The sequence below is a fragment of the Nicotiana tomentosiformis genome, chromosome 12 (genome assembly GCF_000390325.3).
Source record: "Nicotiana tomentosiformis chromosome 12, ASM39032v3, whole genome shotgun sequence".
Classification (NCBI taxonomy): domain Eukaryota; kingdom Viridiplantae; phylum Streptophyta; class Magnoliopsida; order Solanales; family Solanaceae; genus Nicotiana; species Nicotiana tomentosiformis.
This window is the reverse complement of record NC_090823.1, coordinates 63,044,211-63,067,992: the sequence shown is the minus strand read 5'-3', so window position 1 is coordinate 63,067,992 and position 23,782 is coordinate 63,044,211. Positions and strand designations below refer to the sequence as shown.

Below are 23,782 nucleotides of genomic sequence, written 5' to 3'. Positions count from 1 at the left end.
AGTAGTTCTCAAGTGGGTTCAAATAAAATATTTATACAAAATTTATGCAGCTTTAATCCTAATTTATACATATACACAATATTATTTTTTGATGAAGCGGGTTCAGTTAAACCCGCTTGCCACCACGTGCGTCCGCCACTAATAGGCATTGATCAGCGTTTGAGCATGTCTTTTAACTTAAGATATGTCTATGACATGCATCTCTCTTTCTCTCTCAGATTGTTTTGAGACAATGACTTTATCTTTTGTTTATCCAAAAAATGGATAGAGTTAAATTTGTACGTAGTTATAAGGGTATGTGGTATAACTTGACACAAATCGTAAGAATGAATAGAAATATCGAGTGTTGACTGTAGAGAATGAAAAATAAGCAAAGTTAGAAAGAAGATGATTTATGGATCAAGCAAGATGAATCAATCTATGAAGCTAAAAAAGGATAACTCTTCAATATATGAGTGTATGATATCTCAGTTACAATGTATGTGAACTTGGTCTTTACAGGAATATAGCCATCCCTTTTATAGTAGGGGAACCCTACCTTAGATATAATTAAAAATATATAGTGGGGAACCCATGATAAATCAGCTTTTCTCTAATTTTCACGAGATTCTCTCCCTTAGTGCGGCTGCAACGGCTCTCGTTTATGAGCTCGATCCTGATCGGACTCGGTATCGGTTGATATTGGTCGGTTTCCAGCTTTAGAGCTCGGTGCGGGTTTGAGGTCGATGCTGACTTGGGGTCCGGAAATGACTTGGGCTCGGTATTGGTTGGCCTCTGGCCCTTAAGCTTGATTCAATCACATTTCATCATAGTTTGATTCGGACCTGAGCTCGATAATGACTTCGAGCTCGGTATTTAACCTGTACCTGAAATCTGAAGCTTGTTTGTGCCATCTTCGGATCCATCTCGATTTTATGAAGACTTTCTTCGATCTATTATGATCCCATCTCGATCCGACGTACGAAGGCCGAAATCAGTTTCGACCGTATACAGATAGTCTCCTCGTTTCTCGGGAAGGATATGGCAAGAAACGATATGATTTCCCAACGGCTCGACCAGATATAAGCTGACGTTTACATCGGGCTCGATCATGACGCACGTGATAGTTGTCCCGTCGATTTTATTTTCCAAGGCATTTAATGCGTGTCAAACGGTGGTCGGCTACCGTTGATGTTGAACCGCCATTGCCCAATCTATAAATAGCTCCTCATTTTACCATTTATCACTTTTACATCTCTAAATTTTCCAAGTTCTTCTTCTTAGTTTATCTATAAATCTGTGATCTTTTACTGCAAAGTCTCTCTTCAAAAATACCAAATCTTTGTTACCTCATTCTATTTTCAATCTTTAAACCAAAAATGGCGAAAACATCAAAAACCATTCCTCAGAAAGAAAAAGCTCCTTCTTCACAGCCCCCCGCCGACAAAATACCGGTAGAGCCACGGCCTGAGGAGTACGTTCTTGGGGCGTGTGTTCTTACCTCTAATTTTAAGGTCGACAAAGACTCGTCGGTTCCCGGCCGATGCGAGCCAGTATCGAAGTACATGTGTTCGATAACCGAGGGGCACCTCGAACAGCTAAAGAAAGATTGCAATTGGGAGAACAAAAAAACAGTAATCCCGTCTCTTGAAGAAGATATCACCACTTACGTGAAAGGATTGTTAAGTGTGTATACTTGTCCTTTTACGTTAGGTCTCCTCGACCCTGTTATTATTGATTTCTACCGTCAATACCAAATAACCCTAGGCCAGATCCGTTCTTCTTTTTGGCGGATCATTATTTTGATCCGTTACTTCGTGAACAAAATCGAGGGGATACCTTTCACCCTCGACCATCTCATTCGATTGTACTGCCCTCGCCTCTTTCGAGGCGAGTTAATAAAACTTCAGCGCCGGGCTACCAAGGTCCTGTTCTCGAGCATAAACGAGGACAGGGATCAAGGCTGGATGGGCAGGTTCATTCGAGTGAAGACTTTGGACCTGATTCCGACTGAAAAGATGCCCTTTCCCGAGAAGTGGAACATAAGAAGCATAAGTGTAACTTTGCCGTTATCTCTTACTATTTTTCCCCTTCATTTCGTTTCCCACCGATATCCCCTTTTTGTCATGCAGCGGTTCCTTGGATGCCCGGTGCAGTTTCCGACCTCAAGAACTGGGTACGGGATCTAGCTTTGACCTCCACATATGCCGACCGCTCATGGCGTGATTTATCGAAGGGCTGATAGGAGGCCAAAAGTCATGGTGATCCTCTTTCTCGTATCTTTGGTAGTTCGAACGAGATGCTTTCCATATACTTTAAATCAATTTTCCTGTATGTAGGTGTGGGCAAAGTTGCAGTTTTGAGGCCCCCGCCCGGCGAAGAAGAGGCTTCGATATCTGTTCCAAAATCGGTGAAGGATAATAAGAGAAAAAGGGCCTCTTCTTCTAAAGATCCAAAATCGAAGATGAGGACGGCTCGTAAGCCGAAGAAGAATATCATCTCTTTAACTATGGAATCAGTTCTGCATCTAAGGGATGAAGACAAGGAAGAAGAAGAAAATGATGGGTCCGTGCTGGTGGCCCGAATGAAGAAAACCATCGATGCCCCAAAGGCAGCTGAATCGATGGTGATTTATAAAGCTCCGCCTCGGACTGAGGAGATATCGGATGAAGGTTCGGGCAGAGTCCCCGAATTATTAGAAATCGAGGATGCTTCCCACCGAAGTCAACAAACGGTGGGTATATCTGAAGCTCTCCGAACTGAGGAGAACGCCCCAAGCGAGTCGCTTGGGGCAATAGTAATTGGAGACTCGCCGACTCTCCTTGATTTTTCCGAAGGGGCGATTCGGGAAGCCCAAGCTTTGGGGGCCCTCGAGATAAACTGATCTCATGAAGGGGATATCCACTTATGTGATTTGTTTTATAACGTCGAGGAAGTTGCTGGCCCTAGTGATGTGTCGGGCCTTTTTTGTGAAGTGAAACAAGCTCTAAATCAGGTAAAATCTAACTTCCTTTGTTGATACCACTTTCATGTTTGCTATTCTTTTCTAACTTCTTTTCTTCTTTCTTCGTAGGCCACAACAGTTCATCGAGAAGCATGTTCTCGATCGCGAGCTGAACTGCGTCGGTACGAGGCCGACCTTCGACGGGTTATAGAGGAAAGGAACACCCTTAGACTACTCTTCAGACAAAGGAAAGAAGAAATCAAGGACCTCCGAGCTGAATTGGCCAAGGCTCAACAAGAGCAGATTGACCTGACCGAGCAGGTAATGATAATCTTAAAAATCCATGGGCTCGATTCTGGAATGATGGCTAATATTTTGATCTCACATCTACAGCAGAAGCTTGAGGTTTTTGTGTAAGGTCCTGTTCGGACATTATAAACATTCTTGTATATATATAAAGATCTTTTCTTTTACCGACTTGCCTCTATTTTATTCTCTGCCTTGTGAAGATTTTGTTTCATTGATGCCTTATGAAGGTTTTCATAAGGCTTTAGGTAATTTGATCGAATTTGAAACTTGTAGCCTTTATAACCGAGTGAGTGCTTGCTCAGACTCGAAATAAGGTAGCCCGTAGGCTTAGTAGTCAAGTGAGTGCTTGCTCGAACTTGAAGTAATATAGTCCGTAGTCTTAGAGGTCGAGTGAATGATTTGAACTCGAAGTAAGAGTATCACATAGGCTTAGTAGTCGAGTGAGTGATTGCTCGAACTCGAAATAAGAGTAGCCCGTAGGGTTAGTAGTCGAGTGAGTGTTTGCTCGAACTCGAAGTAATGTAGCCCGCAGGCTTAATAGTCAAGTGAGTGCTTGCTCGAACTCGAAGTAAGAGTAGCCCGTAGGCTTAGTAGTCGAGTGAGTGCTTGCTCGAACTCGAAGTAATATAGCCCGTAGGCTTAATAGTCGAGTGAGTGCTTGCTCGAACTCGAAGTAAGAGTAGCCCGTAGGCTTAGTAATCGAGTGAGTGATTGCTCATACTCGAAATAAGAGTAGCCCGTAGGCTTAGCAGTCGAGTGAGTGTTTGCTCGAAATCAAAGTAATGTAGCCCATAGGCTTAATAGTCGAGTGAGTGCTTGCTCGAACTCAAAGTAAGAGTAGCCCGTAGGCTTAGTAGTCGAGTGAGTGCTTGCTCGAACTCGAAATAAGGTAGCCCGTAGGCTTAATGGTCGAGTGAGTGTTTGCTCAAACTCGAAGTAACGTAGCCCGTAGGCTTAATGGTCGAGTAAGTGTTTGCTCGAACTCGAAGTAATGTAGCCCGTAGGCTTAATGGTTGAGTGAGTGATTTCTCGAACTTAAAATAAGAATAGCCCATAGTCTTAGTGGTCGAGTGAGTGCTTTGCTCGAACTCGAAGTAATGTAGCTCGTAGGCTTAATAGTCGAGTGAGTGCTTGCTCGAACTCGAAGTAAGAGTAGCCCGTAGGCTTAGTAGTCAAGTGAGTGCTTGCTTGAACACGAATTAACGTAGCCCGTAGGCTTAATGGTTGAGTGAGTACTTGCTCTAACTCGAAGTAATGTAGCCCGTAGGCTTATTGGTTAAGTGAGTGATTTCTCGAACTCAAAATAAGAGTAGCCCGTAGGTTTAGTAGTCGAGTGAGTGCTTGCTGGAACTCGAAGTAACGTAGCCCGTAGGCTTAATGGTTGAGTGAGTAATTTATCGTACTCAAAATAAGAGTAGCCCGTGGGCTTCGTAGATAGTCCCCGAGTGAGAATAGTTGCTCGAACTAGAGTCGGGGTAGCCCTTAGGCTTTATAGTCGGGTAAGTGTTGCTCGAACTCATTGATTTTCTGGTTGGCAGTCCCCGATTTATGGGGTAATGGTCGGCCCTTAAGCCTGTTTGCATAATAAATCCCAAAATAGAGGAATGTTTCTTGGATATAAGATATCGGTAAAGAAGAAAATTTTCTTTGTAAGTCATTATACATGTGTTCATGTTTTATGTCAGGGCTCGGGTCAACTACATGAGCATGGATCGTTTAGACCATTTGGCTCTTACAATTTTTCCTATCGGAACCCTGTTGTTATGAAGTAACTTTCTTGTATCGAACTTGATATTCGAACATCAATCTTGATATATTTGAGGGTAATGCCCCACCAGTATTCAAGGTTGATTGTAAAGAGGCCTTGGATACTGTTGAATTGTTCTAAGTTAGAACGATCGTTGGTTGCCTCATTAAAAATCTTGTCGAAAAGCCCATTTGGGATAAAACCAGTCTAAGGAAAAAAGAGTGCAATGCGTGCTTTCAGACCTAAGGCTTCGTATTGAATGATCCATCCTTGTTCCTGCTCGAACTCCTGCAAAGGTTAGTTTTGAAATATAAATGAACATGGGAGGGTCGTATCTTAACAGTAGTATCGTTTTAGGTGTGATACATTCCAATTGCTTGGTAGTTGTTTGCCATTTATAATACCGAGCTTGTAGGATCCTTTACCGATGTTTTCGAGTACCTGATACGGTCCCTCCCAGTTTGGACCCAGTTTTCCTTTATTTAAATTTTGGGTGCTGAGGGTGACTTTCCTTAGCACTAAGTCCCCGATTTTAAAATGGCGAAGATTTGTTCTTCGATTAGAGTATCTTTCGATCCGCTGCTTTTGGGCGGCCAATTGGATGAGAGCCATTTCTCATTTTTCATCCAATAATACGAGGCTAGTATTCATAGCCTCGTGATTTGACTCTTCTGTTGTATATCGAAACCTGGCACTGGGTTCCCCGACTTCGACTGGAATTAAGGCTTCAGAACCATATACTAAGGAGAACGGGGTTGCCCCCGTACTGGATTTTGATGTTGTTCGATATGCCCAAAGAACTTCGGGTAGGATTTCTCTCCATTTCCCCTTAGCGCCGTTCAACCTTTTCTTTAGGTTTTGAATGATAGTTTTATTCGTTGATTCGGCATATTCATTCCCACTAGGATGAGACAGTGTCAATAATATCCTTTTTATTTTGTGGTCTTTGAGGAATTTTTTCACTTTACTGCCGATAAATTATTTCTCATTGTCACACATTATTTCGGAGGGTATCCCAAATCGACATACGATATGATCCCAGATGAAGTCTATAACCTCATTCTCTCTTACTTTCTCAAACGCCTGTGCTTCAACCCATTTAGATAAATAGTCATTCATAAATAAAATGAACTTAGCTTTACCTGGGGCCAATGACAGAGGGCTGACGATATCCATTCCCCATTTCATGAATGTCCATGGGGATAGGACTGAGTGAAGTTGCTCTCTGGACTGATGGATCATCGGTGCAAACCTTTGACATTTGTCACATTTTTGAAAAAACTCCTTTGCATCTTTGTCCATATCGATCCAATAATATCATGCTCTGATTATTTTTCGAACTAATGAATCGGCACCAGAATGATTTTCACAAGTACCCTCGTGAATCTCACGTAGGATGTAGTCGGTGTCTCCTAGACCTAAGAATACTGCCAATGGTCCATCGAATGTCCTTCGGTATAATATTCCATCTGCAGTTAGTGTGAATCGAGCAGCTTTGGTTTGCAGGGCCCTCGAACCTTTAGGGTCTGATGGGAGTTTTCTGTTCTCCAAGTATTCAATATACTTATTCCACCAATCCCAGGTTAAGCTTGTAGAATTTATCTCGGCATGACCTTCCTTGATCTCGGATCTCGAGAGTTGAACGACAGTCCTCGAGCTGATCTCATCTTCCTCGACTGATGATCCCAAATTTGCAAGTGCATCAGCCTCACTCTTTTGTTCTCGAGGTACATGCTGCAAAGTCCATTCTTTGAAATGGTGCAAAGTTACCTGTAGTTTGTCCAAATACCTTTGCATTCTATCCTCTCGAACTTTAAAGGTTTTGTTTACTTGATTTACCACCAGTAAAGAGTCACACTTGGCTTCAATGACTTCTGCTCCCAAGCTTTTAGCTAGCTCGAGACCTGCAATCATGGCCTCATACTCGGCCTCGTTGTTAGTCAACCTAGTAGTTTTGATAGATTGCCTAATAGTGTTACCCGCGGGCAGCTTTAAAATGATGCCTAGCCCGGACCCCTTCACATTCGAAGCCCCGTCCGTGAATAGGGTCCATACCCCCGATGATGTACCCGATTTCAATAAGAGTTCTTTTTTAACTTCGGGTACGAGGGTCGGCGTGAAATCAGCCACAAAGTCAGCTAAAATTTGAGACTTGATGGCCGTCCGGGGTTGATATTCGATATCATACCCACTGAGTTCGACAGCCTATTTGGCCAATCGGCCTGATAGTTCGGGCTTGTGTAAAATATTACGAAGTAGGTAAGTGGTTAATTCGCATATGGGGTGACATTAAAAGTATGGTCTTAACTTTCTAGAGGCGCTTATCAGTGCTAGTGCCAATTTCTCTAAGTGTGGATATCTATTTTCTGCTTCCCCCAAGGTTCGACTTACATAATAAACGGGAAATTACGTAACTTGCTCTTCCCGAACTAGGACACCACTTACCGCTATTTCCGATACCGCCAAGTACAAGTAAAGTTTCTTGTCTGCCTTCGGAGTGCAAAGCAGCGGTGGGCTCGATAGGTATTGCTTCAATTCCTCTAATGCTTGTTGGCATTCCGGGGTCCAGGCAAAATCGTTCTTCTTTTTGAGTAGAGAGAAAAATCTGTGACTTCGATCCGACGACCTTGAAATGAATTGGCCTAAGGCAGCAATCCGTCCCGTTAGCCTCTGCACGACTTTTACACTGTCCACGATAGTGATGTCTTCGATGGCCTTGATTTTATTGGGATTGATCTCGATCCCCCGATTCGATACCATGAAGCCAAGGAACTTGCCCGAACCGATCCCGAAAATACATTTCTCTGGGTTGAGCTTCATGTTGTATTTCCTTAAGATTTCGAACGTTTCCTGCAAATGTGTTAAATGGTCCTCTGCGCACGGGGACTTAACTAGCATGTCATCAATATAAACTTTCATCGATTTACCTATTTGTTCTTTGAACATTTTATTTACTAGGGGTTGGTAAGTAGCTCCTACGTTTTTTTAGCCTGAAGGGCATTACATTATAACAATATGTTCCATATTTGGTGATAAACGAAGTTTTTTCTCGTTCTTCCGGGTTCATTTAGATTTGATTATACCCGGAATAGGCATCGAGAAAAGTAAGGATCTCATGGTCGGCCGTGGCATCGATCATGCGATCAATGTTGGACAGCGGGAAAGAATCTTTAGGGCACGCCTTGTTTAAATCCTTATAATCCACACACATTCTAAGTTTGTTCTCTTTTTTTGGGACCACAACTACGTTGGCTAGCCATTCGGGGTATTTCACCTCCCGAATGGACCATATTTTGAGAAGTTTAGTTACCCCGTCCTTTATGAATGCGTGCTTTACCTCGGACTGGGGTCTTCTCTTTTGCTTCACCGGTTTGAACCTAGGGTCCAGGCTTAGACGATGCGTTGTTATATCTGGTGGGATCCCTGCTATATCTAAATGGGACCAAGAAAAATAATCTATGTTATCGATAAGAAATTGAATAAGCCTTTTCCTGAGTTAGGGGGTTAATCCCGTTCCCAGGTATACCTTTCGTTCGGGCAAATACTCGATCAGTATGACTTGCTCCAGTTCTTCAATCGTTGATTGGGTAGCATCAGAATCATCGTGGATCACGAAGGTTCGAGGGATCCTTTGATCATCATCTTCGTCAATCTTTTGATTTTCTAGTTGGGTTGAAGATGACGTCTATGATTGCTATTTGGCATCTCGTTCCCCTTTTGAGTCCGACCCCTTTGTTGACGAAGGTGAAGATATCAGAATTGCTTCTTCGACGGCAAACATTTCTCTTACGGCCGGTTGTTCTCCGTACACTATTTTGACCCCCTCCGATGTTGGGAATTTAAGAACCTGGTGGAGGTTTGAAGGTACAACTCTCATATTGTGGATCCATGGCCTTCCAAAAAGGGCGTTGTACTTCATGTCGCCTTCGATTACGTGGAACTTCGTTTCCTGGATGGTCCCGGCGACGTTTATCGGCAAAATTATCTTGCCTTTGGTGGTTTCACATGCCATATTGAATCCGTTTAGAACCAGGGTCGCGGGTATGATCTGGTCCTATAGACCGAGCTGTTCTATAACCTTCGATCTAATAATGTTGGCCGAGCTACCTGGATAAATTAATACACGCTTAACTTTAGTTTTATTCATAAATACGGATATTACCAGTGCATCATTGTGAGGTTGCACGACTCCTTCTACATCTTCATCATTAAAGGACAAGGTTCCTATGGGTGCGTAATCCTGAGTTTGAGGTCGCTTTTCTCTCATAACCGATGTCTTAGTGCGTTTAAGCACCGTCCCTTGAGGGGTATCGATGCCACCGATGATCATGTGGATGATGTGCTGTGGTTCTTCCTGTTCGTTTTGTTTACCGAAATCCCTGTTTTTGAAATGGTTTTTGGCCCTGTCACTTAAAAGATCTCGAAGGTGCCCTTTATGGAATAACCAGGCTACCTTCTCTCTTAGTTGCCTACAATCTTCCGTTCGGTGGCTATGTGTGCCATGATATTCGCACATTTGATTGGGGTTCCTCTAGGCAGGATCGGTCTGCATGGGTCGAGGCCATTTAGTGTCTTTGATGCGCCCGATAGCCGATATGATGGCTGATGCATTGATGCTGAAGTTATACTCTGATAACCGTGGTGCCTCCTTAGGTCCGGTAGTCCTATCGAACCCACTTCTGTTCATCATCCTCTGAGACCCTTGACCTCTATCACTCCTTTTATTGCTTTGTCCGGGGTTACGTCTCGATTCATTGATCCTATGGTTTCCACTATATGGTCGGTATCGGTCTCGGATCAGACCTTGTTCCCGATTCATGCTCCTTCTAGCAGCGGGTTCAGAACCCAACTGATCGTCTTCGACTCTAATTTTTGACAGGTACCAATTATGCACGTCGGCCCAAGTAATAGCTGGGTACTCGATCAGGTTATGCTTCAATCGTCATGAAGCCGTCGAACTTCATTCGTTCAAACCTTGAGTGAAAGCCTGAACAACCCAATCATCTGTGACTGGTGGCAGATCCATTCGTTCTATTTAAAAACGAGATATAAACTCCCTTAGCATCTCATTATCCTTTTGTCTTACCTTGAACATGTCCGACTTCCTGGTCTCGACCTTTATGGCCCCGGCGTGTGCTTTTATGAAGGAATCTGCAAGCATAGCAAATGAATCGATAGAATTAGATGGTAAATTATGATACCATATCATTGCTCCCTTTGACAGGGTTTCACCGAATTTCTTTAATAATACGGATTCGATTTCATCATCCTCTAGGTCGTTCCCTTTGATGGCACATGTATAAGAGATGACATGTTCGTTGGGGTCGGTAGTTCCGTTATATTTAGGAATCTTGGGCATGCGGAATTTCTTTGGGATCGGTTTAGGAGCCGCGCTTGGGGGGAAAGGCTTTTGTATGATTTTTTTGGAATCTAAGCTCTTCAATATAGGTGGTGCCCCCGGGATCTGATCAACCCTTGAGTTATGTCTCCACCTTTTTGTCGTTTTCCTCGATCCTCCTTTCTCCTGATTTTATTTGTTTGGTCAGTTCTTCGAACATCTTAGCAATTTCGGGATTAGTCCCCGACTCTTACTCATTTGACTTTACTATAGCCGGTTCCGTTCTGTGGGTGACTTCTCGGGGCGGACTGGGCTCCGGCCTGCTCGGTACCTGTGTTTGACTCTGCAACTGAGCTATCGCTACCTGTTGAGCTTGCAACATTTCGAAAATCATATGCAAGTTGATTCCATTTTCCTTAACATTATGGGTTTCTCGAGCTGCAGATCGAGTGCCACCATGAATGCTATTTTCAGGTTTAGAATATAGGTTCGCCTCAATGGCCACATGCAAATTAACGTCTAATGGCACTTCGACTCGAGCTCCAACTGCGTCGACGAGCGGCATTCCGACCCTGGGCGTCAAGTTGGTGTTCTCACCTTGAAGGCCAACTTCGTTGTCGATAGGTAAGGCCATTAAATTTAGAGAGCTCGTCGTTGCTAATCCGAAATCAAAGGCACTTCCAAAAATAAGCGTAAAATGGTGTGTTTTTGCAGATTCGTATCAAATAATCACTATTATCCTTAGCCCCACGGTGGGCGCCAAACTGTTTATCCAAAAAATGGATAGAGTTAAATTTGTACGTAGTTCTAAAGGTATGTAGTATAACTTGACACAAATCGTAAGAATGAATAGAAATATCGAGTGTTGACTGTAGAGAATGAAAAATAAGCAAAGTCAGAAAGAAGATGATTTATGGATCAAGCAAGATGAATCAATCTATGAAGCTAAAAAAGGATAACTCTTCAATATATGAGTGTATGATATCTCAGTTACAATGTATGTGAACTTGGTCTTTACAGGAATATAGCCATCCCTTTTACAGTAGGGGAACCCTACCTTAGATATAATTAAAAATATATAGTGGGGAACCCATGATAAATCAGCTTTTCCCTAATTCCCACGAGATTCTCTCCCTTAGTGCGGCTGCAACGGCTCTCGTCTATGAGCTCGATCCTGATCGGACTTGGTATCGGTCGTTATTGGTTAGTTTCCAGCTTTAGAGCTCGGTGCGGGTTTGAGGTCGATGCTGACTCGGGGTCCAGAATTGACTTGGGCTCGGTATTGGTTGGCCTCTGGCCGTTAAGCTCGATTCAATCACATCTCATCATAGTTCGATTCGGACCCGAGCTCGATAATGACTTCGAGCTCGGTATTTAACCTGTACCTGAAATCTGAAGCTCGTTTGTGCCATCTTCGGATCCATCTCGATTTTATGAAGACTTTCTTCGGTCCATGATGATCCTATCTCGATCAGACGTATGAAGGCCGAAATCAGTTTCGACCGTATACATCTTTTTGTTTCGTGTATGATCAGAAAGTTCGAGGTTGCGATAACTTTAATAATTCACTAATGTTCTTTTAGCATCCTCTTTGTACTAATTTTTTCAAACTAGTATATTTTTCGTCTATCCAATGTATGGTAATTTCTAGGGCACCAACGAGCCTCTTTTTTAGCTATTTATTATGGACATCTCCAATTATTTATTATATTAATTTATTATTTTCTTAAATAATATAAAATATGTACAATTCAAATATGATAATTCAATTTTTATATTTCAATACAAAGAATACTTATGTGTAATGTATATACAAAGAATATATGCTATTATTTCTCTTGGTACTTTCACGGATATGTCATTCAGCTCATCCTCACAGTAAGCATAAACCTTTTTTTGGTCTTATTTAAAATTATTATTTGCATCCTTCACATTTTACATGTGTTGAAAACTTTTCAATCCTATTAAATAACAAAACCTATATTCCTCTAGTTATTTTCGAGCAGCATCCTCTTTGTACTGATTTTGTCAAACCTAATATATGGATGGTAATTTCTAGGGCATCCATGAAGCTTCTTTTTTAGTTATTTATTATCGACTTCTCTAATTATTTATTATCAAATTTTCTATTTCCTTAAAAAATATAAAATATGTACAAATTCAAATGTGATAATTAAATTTCTATATCGCAATATAAAGAACATTATGTGTAATGTATATGCTATTATAGAGTAATGTTTTTGGCATTTTCACGGATATGTCATTCAGCTCATCTTCTATCTTCATATTAAGCATAAACCTTTTTTTGGTCTTATTAATATTATTTGTATCCTTCACGTTTTACATGTGTTGAAAACTTTTTAATCCTACGTCATGATAACAAAACCTATATTCTTCTAGTTACTTTCTAGCACTACTTACATGTTAATTTGATTAGGTTACCTAATTTAATTTATATAAATATTAGTAGTACCTTTTTGGTAAAGTATATTGATCTCTCTTTTCCTTTTCAAGATTGCGACTCCAACCTCTATTCTAACACTACTAGAAAATAAGCCTATGGCAACAATTATTTAGCAACGGTTACTGAACCGTTGCCATAGAAAACCTATGGCAACGTTTATAATCGTTCCTACAGACCGTTGAACATATTAGGACACTTATTAAAATAAACCGTTGCATTATCAGAATAATTGTTACCATAAATTAATCTATTGTGACGGTTTGTGTAACCGTGGCAGTAGGTTATTATGTGGTAACGGTTATCTTAAAAATATATTTTGGCGACGGTCAATGTTTCCCTCTTCGTTTTCTCTCCCTAAATTTCATTAATCCCTATCGGTCTCACATTCTTTTTTTAAGTGGCCTAAGTTTGTTATTTTGTTTTAGACCCAAAAACAGCCAAAATCCCTTATTCTATAGGCGCTTCGTAAAATATCGAAACACCCAAATATCAGATATTACCATCTCTTCTCCTCCTCCTCCATCAATGAGATAGCCTCCTTCTCCAACGCTAGCTCTTTACTCTCTGATTTTACCAACTGGGTTTTCCTCTATTGACCAAAATTGGATTCTCTTAAGGCTTATGTTTCTCTTGCCCAAGTCTCATTTTGTCCCAACAGGTTCTTATTTTAATTCTTTGTTGCTTATTTTATTCTTTGTTGCTTATTTTATTCTCTGTAGCTATATTGATTGATAATAAGGAAAAAAGTATGCTGGTTTTTCTTGTTTCTTGTTGATTCTTTCTTCCTTACCTTTTTTTTTCTAATAATTTGTGTTTGAAAAGATTAATTTTTGGTTGTTGGGGTTGAAAATTTGCTTACAGTTAAGAGTTGTGTATGGAGTAGATGTTTTTTGGTTGTCTACTGCTATATCCACTAATAGAGCTGAGAGATAGTATAGGTCGAATAATTGGATTGTTCTTATGTAATTGACTGTACTATTGTTTACGGTCAAAACCGTTTCGCAGTCACAAAGACCGGTCGAGACAATGACGTTTCAATCGAAGGTTATCCACATGACAAGCTCGGATGAATTTCGAAGTAGGGACGTCGAGCTTCGAGCTATAAACGGCAAAACTTATCGAGCCCGTGTCCGAATCGGACTACGGGGTAACACCGATCGATACAGGCCCCGAATATCGATGCCCCAAGGCAGAACCGAGCTCGAACCAAGACTGGGGGTTCGATCTAACACCGAGCTCGAGCCAGTGCCAAGCTCGCAGACAAGAGCCGTTACAACCGCACCGAGGGAAAGAATCTTGGCGAGAATCAAGGAAGAGACAAACCATCATGGGTCCTCCACTATATGTATTATTTTATTATGTTGTTATAGATAAAGCAGTGATCCTCTACTATAAAAAGGGGGATAGACTGCAATAGAGGCAGGTCCTCCAAGATATATTAAGATTTTATTGTGCTTGTTTTTCTAACTCATTTCAGTCTTCTCGCCCATCATTCCCGTTTTATAGCAAAATTACATGTATTGTCATTTTGTATCAAAGGAATTCGCATACCCTTAGAACCATATCTAAATTTAACGTTATCCGATTTTTCGGTTAAACAGTTTGGCGCCCATCGTGGGGCTAAGGGTAACAGTGATTGTTTGATATACATCTACAGTACACTCCAGCTTACAACTTCAAAATGGCTCTACCTATCGACCTCGAAGCCGGCCTTCAAGATGAAACCAACAACTTGGCGCCCGGGCCGGAAGGCTACCTGACGACGGCAACGAGGCTCGAATCCAAGAACCCGAAATTCGAGCCGAAGTACCATTGGATATCAATTCAGAAATAGCTCTAGAAGCGAATCAGCGTTCTGAACCGGAAAGAAGCGTTAAGGACGGTGCTCGACCCATAGCCCGAGACATCTACAGGACGGGGAAAATCGGGGCCAGCTTGCGTATGATTTTCGAAATGTTACAAGCCCAACAAACAGCGATAGCTCAGTTGTAGAGCCGAACTCATATGCAAAGTGGGCCGAACTCCAATCCGCTTCTTCGAGAAGTCACCCCCAGAACGGAGCCCGTCGTAGTGAAATCAAACGAGCAGGAATCGGGGACCGCTCCTGAAATTGCTAAATTTCTCGAGGAACTCACACAACGAGTCGAAACCAACGACAAAAAAGTGAAAACGTATAACGCTAGGGTCGATCAAATCCCGGGGGCTCCGCCAATGATAAAAGGGCTCGATTCGAGAAAATTCATACAAAAGCCTTTTTCCTCGAGTGCGGCCCCAAAACCAATCCCCAAAAAATTCCGTATGCCCGAAATTTCCAAATATAACGGTACGACCAATCCTAACGAACACGTCACCTCCTACACATGTGCCATCAAAGGCAACGATTTGGAGGATGATGAGATCGAATCCGTATTGTTGAAAAAGTTCGGAGAGACCCTCGCGAAGGGAGCAATGATCTGGTATCACAACTTACCACCAAATTCCATTGATTCTTTTGCCATGTTAGCAGATTCATTCGTAAAAGCACATGCTGGTGCCATAAAGGTTGCAACAAGGAAATCAGATCTCTTTAAAGTAAAACAAAGGGGTAACGAAATGCTGAGGAAATTCGTATCCCGATTTCAAATGGAACGTATGGACTTTCCACCGGTCACAGACGATTAGGTCGTACAAGCTTTCACCCAAGGACTGAACGGGCTAAGTTCGACAGCATCACGTCGGCTGAAACAAAATTTGATCGAGTACCCAGCAATGACTTAGGCAGATGTACACAACTGGTACCAATCAAAAATCAGGGTTGAAGATGATCAATTGGGAGCTCCGTATGGGCCCGTACATTAGAACCACACAACCACTAAAAATTAGAGGGAAATCAACAGAGAACAAAGGTCGAACAGAGACCGATACCAACCGTACGACATGGATCGGATGAACAATGGTTCAGCACGTGATACGGTTCGGAACAACTGAAGGACTGATCGGGGACAAAATTCTCGGGGACTTATGAGCAAGAGCGGCTTTGATAAATATGACAATCCTATCGAAGTCCCTCGATTATCGGAGTATAACTTCAACATTGGTACATCCGCCATCGTATCGGCCATCGGACACATCAAATACACCAGATGGCCTCGACCCATGCAGACCGATCCTGCCCAAAGGAATCCTAATCAAATGTGCGAATATCATGGCACCCATGGCCACAGAACGGAAGATTGTAGGCAACTAAGAGAGGGAGTGGCCCGCTTATTTAACAAAGGACACCTTCGGAAATTTCTGAGTGATAGGGCGAAGAACTATTTTAGGAACAAGGAATTCGGCGAGCAAAACGAGCCAGAAGAACCGCAACACGTCATTCACATGATCATCGGCGGCGTCGATGCCCCTCAGGGACCGATGCTTAAACGCACTAAAACATCGGTTGTGAGGGAAAAGCGATCTCGAACTCAAGATTATACACCCATAGGGACTTTGTCCTTCAGTGATGAAGATATAGAGGGAATCATCCAACCCCATAACGATGCACTGGTAATATCCGTACTCATGAATAAAACTAAGATTAAGCGTGTGTTAATTGATCCAGGTAGCTCGGCCAATATCATCAGATCGAGGGTCGTAGAACAGCTCGGCCTGCAAGATCAGGTCGTACCCGCAACTCTGGTTCTAAACGGATTCAATATGGTATGTGAAACCACCAAAGGCGAGATTACCCTACCAATAAACGTGGCCGGAACCATCCAGGAAATAAAGTTTCACGTGATCGAAGGTGATATGAGATATAACGCCCTTTTCGGAAGGCAGTGGATCCACAGCATGAAAGCCGTACCCTCGACCCTACACCAGGTCCTCAAATTCCCAACATCGGGAAGTGTTAAAATAGTGTACGGAGAACAAACAGCCGCAAAGGAAATGTTCTCCGTCGAAGAAGCAAAATCAATATCCTCGTCTTCGCCGATAAAAGGATCAGGTTCAGAACGAGACACAATCGGAGAGCAGAGCGCCAAATAGCAATCACACACATCGGCTTCGAGCCAGCCAGGTAAGCAGAACATTGAAGAAGATGATGATGACCGATGGATCCCTCGATCCTTCATAACCCCCGATGATTTCGATGCCACCAAATCAACAATTGAGGAACTGGAGCAAATCATACTGATCGAACACTGGCCCGAACAAAAGGTATACCTGGGAACGGGTTTGAGCCCCGAACTCAGGAAGAAACTCATTCAATTTCTTATCAATAACATCGACTGTTTTGCCTGGTCCCATTTAGATATAATAGGGATCCCGCCGGACATAACGGCGCACCAGCTAAGCTTGAACCCTAGGTTCAGACCGGTGAAGCAAAAAAGAAGGCCCTAGTCCGAGGAAAAGCACGCATTCATAAAGGACGAGGTAACCAAACTTCTCAAGATAGGTTCTATTCGGGAGGTAAAATACCCCAAATGGTTAGCCAATGTGGTTGTAGTACCTAAAAAAGGAAACAAACTTAGAATGTGTGTGGACTATAAGGATTTGAACAAAGCATGCCCCAAAGATTCCTTTCCACTGCCCAACATCGATCGCATGATCGATGCCACGGCCGGCCATGAGATCCTCACCTTTCTCGACACCTATTCCGGGTATAATCAAATTCAGATGAACCTGGACGACCGGGAAAAGACTTCATTTGTGACCCGACATGGAACATATTGTTATAACGTAATGCCCTTCGGGCTAAAAAATGCAGGAGCTACTTATCAACGCCTAGTAAACAGAATGTTCGAAGAACAAATAGGTAAAACAATGGAAGTCTATATTGATGACATGCTAGTTAAGTCCCTACGCGCAGAGGACCATTTGGCCCATTTGCAGGAAACGTTCGAGATTTTGAGGAAATACAACATGAAGCTCAACCCCGAAAAATGTGCTTTCGGGGTCGGTTCGGGCAAGTTCCTCGGCTTCATGGTGTCAAATCGGGGAATTGAGATCAACCCCGACAAAATCAAGGCCATCGAAGACATCACTATCGTGGACAGCGTGAAAGCTGTACAAAGGTTAACGGGAAGAATTGCAGCCTTAGGCCGGTTCATTTCAAGATCATCAGATCGAGGTCATAAATTTTTCTCCCTACTCAAAAAGAAGAACGACTTCGCCTGGACACCGGAATGCCAACAAGCGTTACAGGATTTGAAACGATATCTATCGAGCCCACCACTGCTTCAAACTCCAAAAACCGACGAAAAACTATACTTGTATTTGGCGGTATTGGAAGTCGCCGCAAGCAGTGTCCTAGTTCGAAAAGATCAAGGTACACAATTTCCCGTTTATTACGTAAGTCGGACCTTAGGAGAATCGGAAACTAGGTATCCGCACTTAGAAAAATTGGCACTTGCGCTGGTATGCGCATCTAGAAAGTTAAGGTCGTACTTTCAATGTCACCCCATAAGCGTATTAACCACTTGCCCACTCCGTAATATTTTACATAGGCCCGAACTATCAGGCCGATTTGCCAAATGGGCCATCGAACTCAGTGTGTACGATATCGAATATCAACCCCGTACGACCACAAGTCTCAAATTTTGGCAGACTTCGTGGCCCACTTCACGCCAACCCTCATACCCGAAGTCGAAAAGGAACTCCTTTTGAAATCAGGTATATCGTCCGGGGTATGGATCCTTTTTACGGACGGTGCTTCGAATATCAAGGGGTTCGGGTTAGGCATAGTTTTGAAACCCCCCACGGGTAACATTATTAGGCAAGCTATTAAAACTATCAGATTAACTAACAACGAGGCCGACTATGAAGCCATGATTGCAGGTCTCGAACTAGCTAGAAACTTGGGAGCAGAAGTCATTAAGGCGCATTGTGACTCTTTGCTGGTGGTGAGTTAAGTAAACAAAACCTTCGAATTTCGAGAAGGTAGGATGCAAATGTATTTGGACAAACTGCTTATCACTTTACACCATTTCAACTAATGGACCCTACGACATGTTCCACGAGAACGGAATAATAAGGCCGATGCTCTTGCAAATTTGGAATCGTCGGTCGAGGTAGATGATTTGAGCTCGGGGACTGTCGTTCAACTTTCAAGATCGGTAATCGAAGATGGGTACGCCGAAATAAATTCTACTAGCTTAACCTGGGATTGGAGAAACAAGTATATTGAATACTTAAGAAACGGAAAGCTCCCTTCAGACCCTAAAGATTCCAGGGGAAAACCATAAAGGCCACGAGTTTTCTTCTCTCTCGCTTTTTATGAGAGTGAGTGGCTATGGCTTAATCGGGTCAAATGGAGTCGGTTTAAATGGGTATGGGTTAAAATATCCCATGTGCAGCTCTGGAGCTAATAAGCAAAATTAGAAATAAATTAGCTTCAAACATATGTCTGTTAGCAAATAAGGGTATTTGTAGCCCAAAAATTTAACAACAAGAATATATTTGAACCAAACTTCTAAAGAAGGGCAAATCAAGATATTTTTACAAAGTATGGATAAATTTGGATCTTTTTCCTATAGAAATACTTACCAGATGAATGAAAAAAGGCGAAGCTTTCTTTTCCAAAATTATCCTATCTCGGGCTCTTCTACTCTCTCTTTTTTTTTAAGGAAAAATGGTCTGATTTATCCTTCTACTTTAGAAAATAGTACTATATTATCCCCGTTGTACTATCAGCACATTCAAGTCCCCGCCGTTAGAAAAGTAGCCATATTTACCTCTACTTTTAATAGAATTCCACAGCAATTACAATTCCACCTGGAATGCCACGGTGGACATTAGTAGTTTTATCAAATCTGATCTCAAATTGCTCTCTCTAATTGGGAGTTGACGGAAATGGTCACCACCGCAGACCACCATACTCCGAAATCTTGCTGCTTGTGCATCGCCGAAGAACTCCAAACTGGCTCATCTTATACCCATCTTCTCCACTAGTCTTCCTCACAGATTTGAAACCCAAATTCCTGAATCTGAAACCTTTGACTGCATCTTTACCCACAACCCCTCTCCCAAAAGCAGGTTATTCTTTAGATCTTTCCTTTGTACACTCTCCTTCTGTTAATTTTAGCAATTCCTATAAATTCCTGCATTTATAGCCTTTAAATTTACTATAAGCTCTGCATAGTTGTTACTCCAAACTAGCAAATTCTTATTTGAGGTTGCGTTGATTCGTTATTTATAGCAGTTTAAGAGTGAAAACATATCAAGAATACAAAAATAGGAGTGGGCCAATAGCAGATGAGGTTTGTTGAATACATGGCCTCTTTGTTTCGTGAGGTATACCTAAAAAGGAGAAATTTTTATGTGGATTTTGCACTTTTTTTTCTTTTTTCTTTTTGTTGCATTTTTTTCATTGATTGAGTGTTGTTTTGATTCAAAAGGAATTGTTGGTAAGAGAAATCCCACTTTATGTAAAGAGAGAAGTGATTTGCAAGAAGGGTAAGAACACCAACGACGACAAAAGCCTAATCGGGAAGAAGGATTTTATTTGCGGACAACCTAATCGCCATTTTGCTCTCAAAAGAGCCAAGAAAATGACCTTCTTTCTAATTTAATTCGGGTTCGGGTTCGGGTTGCAGGTTATCGGTTATCTTAAGGGGTTTGGGTCAATTATTTCCTCCGTGGCATTCCAGGTGGAATTTTAATTGCTGGTGTGGAATTCTGTCAAAAATAGAGATAAATATGGCTACTTTTCTAATGGTAGGGACTTAAATGTGTTCATAGTATAACAGGGGACAATATAGTATTAATTTTGAAAGTAGAGGGGGTAAATCAAGCCCTTTTCCCTTTTTTTTATCGGAAGCTTCTAAAATCACTATTGTTGCTCATTATGAGCACCTCAGATCTGTATTTTCCTGTATCTTGATAGAGGGAGTGTATATTACTTCAATTCAAATCTCAAGGTAAAAAAGCAATACGTGCAACTGTTCTCTTTTCTCACCATTCCAACACTTTCAACCATTGCCGCCCTAAAAATTTTCCTTTAAGCCATTGGTATTGCGAGCAAATCGAATCGGACAGCAATTTATCTCAGCAACAGCCCAGCCCCCTTTTATTCTTTTGCATAAAATATTGAAGATTAATAGGTAAAGAGTATTAATATAAGTAAAATGTAGGCAATTTAATTTTGATGGCGTCACTGTCAAGATAGCAGAAACAAAAAGGGATAGCACAAAAACAAAGGCAACAGCGACATTTCCTTTCACGTGATTCTGCCACGTACTTGTTGGGCTTGCTTCAGCATCCGCTAGCTGTCCGTCCCCATTAACTATCAACTTCCAATATCTGTAGAATCGATTTGAGCGATATAATAACGACCATGCTTAAATTTAGGATAGACACATTAATTTAAATTATACACATAATTGTATCATTTTGTTACACGGATGTTTTTCCATATTCTTCCTTATAAACTGTAAACACGACTTATGCCCAAGTCTTCTCTATATAAGCTACGAATTTTATCTTTTAGTTACAAAAATAGCGATCGATACTATCGAAATAAATTATGAGTGAACTACTTTGGTGACAAATAATCCACTATAATTCTTTTTTCTTTTTTGCCGTTTTGACGTTTTGAATGTACATAACCATTTTTCAACATATTAACAAGTGTAAAAATATTTAGCTTAGTTTCTTCTTTAAATTATTGTTCCAACTAACATTTTATGTGCGAATGTATCTTATATCTATTAGCAAAGCCTCTATCATAATTCTTACCATACAGAAGTGGGATTAGCCGTTGTGTTACATTGAAGATAACATATGATGACATGCATTAATGAGACGAACCACCTCCAACCTTCAAATTTGTCAATACATTCATATTTCTTACCATACAGAAGCATCAATAAAAGTTAGAGCACATATAAATGAAATACGACAATTGATAACATATAAAATGAGACGAATCAACAATAATGTCATTACCACATGACTATAACAACAACAATAACAACTTTGTTTCAATTCAAACTAGTTAGTACGATCAACTACTGTAAACTATAAACATAATTAGTCTCAGTTGAGAGTGATGTCAATAATGTCCTACATTATATATGAACAAGGAATTCATGAAATATATCAGAAATAGGAAATCCATTCGTCATAGGGTGTCTTTGAGTAAACAATTCCATCAGGCCAAAGTGGATAGTAACAATTATACAAAAGTATTGAATGGAAACCACATATTAAGGGGCAGCTATTTGGAGAAAAAATTTGCCTATACCAACTATATATGAATCTAGTATATGGATTATGCTTCATTTGATCAGTATATGAATACCATAACCATTATTATAAGGAAGAAAGTTGAAGGGGCATGTGTGAACTGGCGAATCAAACTCTCTTTCTACAAATCTAAACACCACCACTTGTTTTGATTCCTTTCTTAATGCAATACTTCCTGTGTTAAAAATGAAAGAAAGCTTACTCATCAATCGAACTATATATACAACAAAATATAGGCCAACAGCAGAGTACACACCTACACGTAGAGAGAGAGAGAGAGAGAGAGAGAGAGAGAGAGAGAGAGAAAGAGAGAGATGTCGGATTGGGGGCCAGTGTTGATAGCAGTGGTGCTGTTTGTGCTGTTGAGTCCAGGGCTACTGTTTCAGTTACCTGGTAGGCACAGAGTTGTGGAGTTTGGGAACATGCACACAAGTGGCCTCTCCATTCTTGTCCATACAATCCTCTATTTTGGACTCATTACCGTCTTCCTTATTGCTATGGGAGTTCACATCCACACTGGCTAATTTGTTGTTTCCTTTCTGCTTGGGCTTTTCTTGGTTTTTTTAGTTAATTGTTGTTCTCTTAATACAACTCTACTGATGATGTTGTATTTAATTTGCCCGTCCTGTTAGGGAATTATAAATCAAATTGGCATTTTTCTTTTCTAGAAATATTCTTAGTAATCCTTGAGATAATATCTGTTACTTGTGTGACATTGATCTTTTATTTGTTTTGACGTGGCCATATCAAAATTAATATGAGTAATGAATGTTTTATTCAAAATTTATTGAAAATAAATTTTAAAAAAACGGAATTATACATATCCATTGTTCGTTTAGCTTGTTTCATGGTTGCTCCATTTGTGCGTTTTGACTGTTCAAATTATGCGATTTGCATGGGATTAATTCATTCTTAGATCTAGGGACAAGTGCAGATATACCTTATTTTGGGGTCTCCACTGAAGTTATACCCGTATTGTATATTTACTTTTTATAAATTTACCCATTTTGAAAATATACTTTAAACATACAGGACTGAAATAATAAAAATTCGTCTAGATCATACTTCAGAAATTTTTATCTGAAGTTTAACCTGGCTTGCCAAGGCCAATTTCAGACATTTTTGACTGAAGTTGAGACCTTAGTAAACCATTCTCTGGCAACAAACTTCACCTGGAGACTCTTCTTTCCGTACTTCGGTGAAAAACAAAGCAAAATCATCTCAGTTGGATAGTAGAGTAAACAAAGTAGTATTGAATATGTGAAATCTTCGGGTTATTGAATTATGTAAAGAAAGTGGGATAGTCATGTTGTGAATCATTAGATCTGGTTGACATTATAATGAATTAGTATGTATACTGTTTACCTTTCAAAACGGATAACAATTAAATTTATATATGATTTTAAAAATACGAGAATTAATTCAATACAAATGATAAATTGCGTTAGATTAAGCAGATAAAGGACGTAATAAATTGTCAAACCAATTAAGGGGAGTGATCCCGAACTCAGTAACAACTTTAATGAAATGTCTGCCTTCGATCTCGGGTTCACAATAATGAAGAATTGATGAACAAAAGTATGAACTTTGAATAACAGAGAAAATAAGAGTATATTGCCTCGATATGCGTGTTACAATGATGCCTAATGAATAGTTAGACTCCCCTTTGTATAGTGGGGGAGTTTTACCCTAAGTACAATTTCAAAAGAGGTAAAAATCTTCCGTTTTACTAATTACTGATTTTCTGCCGATACGTGCCGAGATTCACGCCGTAATATCCGACTGAGAACGGATGTC

General features: G+C 41.0%; 2 protein-coding genes across 2 annotated transcripts; both read left to right on the top strand.

Moving 5' to 3' along the window:
• The first annotated feature begins 1,358 nt into the window (after positions 1-1,358).
• On the top strand, positions 1,359-3,340 carry LOC138902752 (uncharacterized). Its single transcript, XM_070190649.1, has 3 exons — positions 1,359-1,665; positions 2,319-2,776; positions 3,053-3,340. The coding sequence occupies exons 1-3, from the start codon at positions 1,359-1,361 to the stop codon at positions 3,338-3,340; spliced, it is 1,053 nt and encodes a 350-aa protein (XP_070046750.1).
• An 18,896-nt stretch (positions 3,341-22,236) lies between these two features.
• On the top strand, positions 22,237-22,768 carry LOC104119810 (uncharacterized). Its single transcript, XM_009631400.4, has one exon. It carries the CDS (start codon positions 22,300-22,302, stop codon positions 22,507-22,509), a length of 210 nt encoding a protein of 69 aa, XP_009629695.1. The 5' UTR covers positions 22,237-22,299; the 3' UTR covers positions 22,510-22,768.
• Positions 22,769-23,782: the final 1,014 nt, after the last annotated feature.